General features: G+C 29.6%; 1 protein-coding gene across 1 annotated transcript in view; it reads right to left on the bottom strand.

Annotated features, from left to right (window-relative positions):
- LOC109227527 (short-chain dehydrogenase reductase 3c-like) overlaps positions 1 to 2,180 on the bottom strand; it is a 3,845-nt gene extending 1,665 nt beyond the window's left edge. The window contains exons 1-2 of the mRNA XM_019392723.1: positions 2,008 to 2,180; positions 1,840 to 1,908 (exon numbers count right to left, since the gene is read on the bottom strand). Of these exons, the coding sequence (XP_019248268.1) occupies positions 1,840 to 1,908; positions 2,008 to 2,015 (77 nt within the window). The 5' untranslated portion in view covers positions 2,016 to 2,180. The remainder of the gene's footprint in view (positions 1 to 1,839; positions 1,909 to 2,007) is intronic.

Here is a 4,492-nt window from a genome sequence, read left to right as displayed (position 1 = left end):
TTTAGTGTTTAATCTACCTAATGTTCATGTAATTTAACTTATAATGGAGGAGATTACTTACCTTGAAATAATATGTTGAAACCCTCTCTTTGGAACCACCAAAATCGCCAAGTGAGGAGTAAGTAGGGGGGAAATGACTTTGAACTCGGATTAAATGCATTCACTGCCTTCCAGCGATTTCCGCTTCTGCGGCTAGAGGACCGCATCTGCGGTCCCACACCTGCGAAAAGGTGGCCGCATCTGCACAAGAATTTATTTCATGTTAAAAATAATCGATTTTTAATTGAGTACTTAAATTATTCATCATTATTTGATTCAATTATCTCAATATATCTCGGTAAATGATAGATTTTTCAAAGAGCAATTGATTTGATAGTGTTACATTGAAAATGTAGTTACCGGAATATGCGTTTGGTAGTGTATGTCTCATATTTAAGAAAAAATCGATAAATAACCAAAAAATAAAAAAAAAACGACAAAAACCGAATCGATAAAAAACCGACTAAATCGATTTAGTTTGGATCCAATATTTGAAAAAATCGACTTACTTGATTTGGTTTCTTTTTAGGGAAAAATCAACCCAAACCGAACCATTAACACCCCTACTTACATCTACTAGTACTACTACTCCATTGGTTATAAACCTTTCACCAGAAAAGGAAAAGAGGGACCGCAAAAAAAATTAAAAGAGAATCAAGGGACCACAAAAAAGGTAGTAGTAATAAAAGAGAATCGTCTTTGTTATGGAGAGAATAAGGCCCGTTTGGCCATAAGTTTTCCCAAAATAAATTTGAGATTTATTTTCAAAACTCATGTTTGGCCATAAATTTTGCTCATATTTTGGCCAAATCCCAAACCCAAATTTCAAATCCCAAAATCAGCTATTGAGCTGATTTTGGGCCAAAATCCCAAAATTTGGGAATTATATACATGTTTTTCCAAAATAAAGTTGGAAAATATATTTTGAAAGCGTATGTCCAAACACATTTTCATCTTCAAACCAAACTTCACCCAAATTAAATTTTTCAAAATAAATTTGGGATCTATGGCCAAACGCTAGCTAAGTGTCACGTAGTTCATAGTGTACATCACAGAATGCATTATACGTGTATATAATTTTCCAAGGAGATAACTTAGTAATAGTAATTAACCAAGAGGTACAATTTGAACTATATTATCATGAATTCGAGTTGTAATAGCTTCTTGACTACTATTGTCTAGGTAGTCATTAAGTTCAAATGTTCAATTTGTGGTTATATTTGGTAAAAGAATGCGCTCATTAATTATTTTCGTCGAAAATAATGTACAAAGATGCAAAAATTACTCGTTTGTCCTGAATAAGTAACATATTTAGAAGCTTATCAACTACTGTGTATGCAATCCGTTTCCTTCTGCTCGTCTAATTTGCATTTTGCACGCTCCTCGAGAAAATACTAATTAAATATATTTATTTACTAAATTATCTTGACTGTACTTTAAAAATCAAAATTTGATTACTAATTGCTCCAGTTAGTTTGGGAAATGATTGTAGATAAGGATAAAATTAGGAAAAAAAAATTAAATTCTCTCCTAATTTACTAAAGCAGGCAAGGAAAAAAGTAATCTAGTTTTAATAAGCAAAAACCGCACATGTAATCTTGTCAGAAAATAGAAATTAAAATCTGTTCTTGACTTCTTCTACAACTTAATTATAATAAGAGTGCACTGGTGTCCAAAAAACGGAGGGACCTAATCTTTTCCTCATCCAAGAAGGTCGGCCATGACAGTGACTCTGTTTGTGTGTGTGTGTGTGTGAGAGAGAGAGAGAGAGAGAGAGAGAGAGAGAGAGCATTCACAGACCTTTCTATTTGGGTAGAGAACTTCTTGCTGAGAGTTTGAAGAAGCAAGGATCTCGACATAGACATGACCCTGGAGTTAAGTTAACAAGTTAGTAAAAAATATCAAGAAATAAAATGGAAAATGATAACAACAATTAATGGAAGTATATATGAGAATCATGAAACTGACCTAAGCATGTTTTCTTCTTCAGCAGGATGACAGAGCTGAGGTGAGCTTTGAGAGAGAAATGGTAGTAAGGCACCTCTTATGGACCAAGGCGAGACAGCAAATTATGAACAACACAAGCACATGTTATTAAATACTACTCATGAGCATTCTCTCTCTCTCTCTCTCTAATCAGTTTGAATTTTTGTTGTACATTGATACTGTAAAAGATTCTTTTTATATTACTAAATTTTAATATGTAATTATAGTAGGTTACTGATCATTATATTATTATCTAATTATAAATTAATTTTATTAAGAAATTACTTATAATCACCTAATAAATAATTTGGTTGTCTAAATAATTTACTCCATTAGTGTATAAAATTTAAAATTCCTTTAATAAGGTGGAATTAATATTATACTTGAAAATAGTTCAAGGGGGTAAGACCCCTATAAAATATAAGTGTGTAGTAGCAAATCCAGGGGGATCTTTATGTATTTTCCCTATTTTGATAGTATAACTTTTTTTTTTACACTATTATTATATAGAATTAATTAAACCTTCGTAATAATTTGCGAGAATAAGAGCTCGTTTGTCCAAGCTGCCAAAAACTGCTTATTTTGAAAAGTACTTTTTCCAGAAGTGCTTTATCCTAAAGTACTTTTGAAAAAAAACAATATGTGTTTGACCAATTCTTAAAAGTACTTTTTGCAACATTTTAGTAAACAAATTGTGTTTGGCCGATCTTTCTAAAAAGTACTTTTGAGTGTCAAATTACCAAAAAGAATAGTATCAATGTCTTATAATTATTTTAAAGAGAAAAATGAACTTAAATATTTATTGTAAAAGACTTTTTTTTTTATTTTATTTTATTAAAATATAAAATATAAAATATAAAATATAAAGTAAACATACATATTAAAGATTTAAATCAATATAACATATATAACTATACCAAAGCATATAATATTATCTAGTATATATAACTACTTATTATTTACATGATGATTTGAATAATCAAAATACATCATTCAGTATGAATTAGAAGTCTATTCCACAAATTACTATGTATATTCAACCATGAAATAATAAGCAAAGTCACTCACACATGATAACAGATCTCAATAATTTCATCCTTAATTCTATCGCACAACGCATCTATATTAGTAGAAGACTTGCCTTGCATTTCCAAAGGAATAGCAGAAAGCCCATCTCCTTCCTCAATATCTACAGTAAGGTTTTCATTAGCATAATAGATTCCTTATCGGTAGAAGAATTTCGTTGGATAAAATTTTGTTTAACTATGGTAGCTGTAACAAGATAATTCTGAGTGTCAAACTTGAAATATCGCATTGAGCGTAAAATAGAAGTAATTTTAGATATATAAAAAATTATTATTTTCGTAAAAAATAATAGTTAAGTATGTTTATATTCAAATTCAAAAAAGTAACTAATTATTAACAACACATAATGCATAATTTTTTTTCAAAATTTAAATTCAAAAAGAAACTAATTATTACTTAACCTAACTAACTTTATCCTGAATTGCCAAGTGGCATATTGTGAGGCTGTCATTTCGCTTACTAAGGAGGTTTTTTCTTCTTCTTTTAATAATATATAGATGTGCAATGCAATTATAAATTTATTACCTAATTGTAGGTAATTTTCACAAATTAGATTTGATAACAGTTTTAAAGATCGGGGAATTAATAGCCTATAAGAGAAGAAATTATGAATGATTATTTGTAAGAAGAGAATTGATAATTCAAAGAAGAATGTAGATAAAATGCTTTAGTGTTAGAAAAGATGAAGATAATTTGGAAAGTTACAAGATATTACACAAAGAAAAAATCAAAAAATTTAAAAAGTCAATAAAAATTTTGGAAAGTTACAATATGATTTATGTATATGATATTTTTAAATTTAAAATAATGGCAAAAGCTAGAAACAAAAAAAAAAACTTAAATCAATAAAGAATAATTTGGAAAATATAAATTTATAGTGAGGATAGTTTTGTCTTTATTGCAGAATATCGTGGGTTATCTAGCACACAATCACACACAAAGCAAATAGAGAAGAAAAATCAACACAAGGATTTAACGAGGTTAGGCTAAGCCTAATCCTCGGGGCAAAAGCAGAGAGAGTTTTTGCACTATGAATGAGAAGAAAAGCACAATACAATCTCTAGGATCCCCAACTACAACCCTTATATATTAGATCCCAAAAGGTCTCAAACATATAAGAGAAAGGTTTTCTAATTTGACAAGAACCATATGTTTTCCTTTCCCAAATCTATTAGGACAATGAGTTTTCCTAAACCTATAGGGATTATGGGTTTCCTAAAAATACAAGGAAATAATTCAAGCCACAAATAACAGTCTTGAATAAATTAATTTTCTATTTCTGCTTCTCGAAAAAAGCTAGAATTTTCTGCTTTTTCCTAAAAGCAATAAAAATGCTTCTGCTGCTGGTCAAAAGTACTTCTCCGTCTTTGCCAAACAATTT

This window comes from Nicotiana attenuata, chromosome 6, assembly GCF_001879085.1.
Source record: "Nicotiana attenuata strain UT chromosome 6, NIATTr2, whole genome shotgun sequence".
Taxonomy (NCBI): domain Eukaryota; kingdom Viridiplantae; phylum Streptophyta; class Magnoliopsida; order Solanales; family Solanaceae; genus Nicotiana; species Nicotiana attenuata.
The sequence above is the reverse complement of the archived record's forward strand: the minus strand, read 5'-3'. Positions and strand labels throughout refer to the sequence as shown.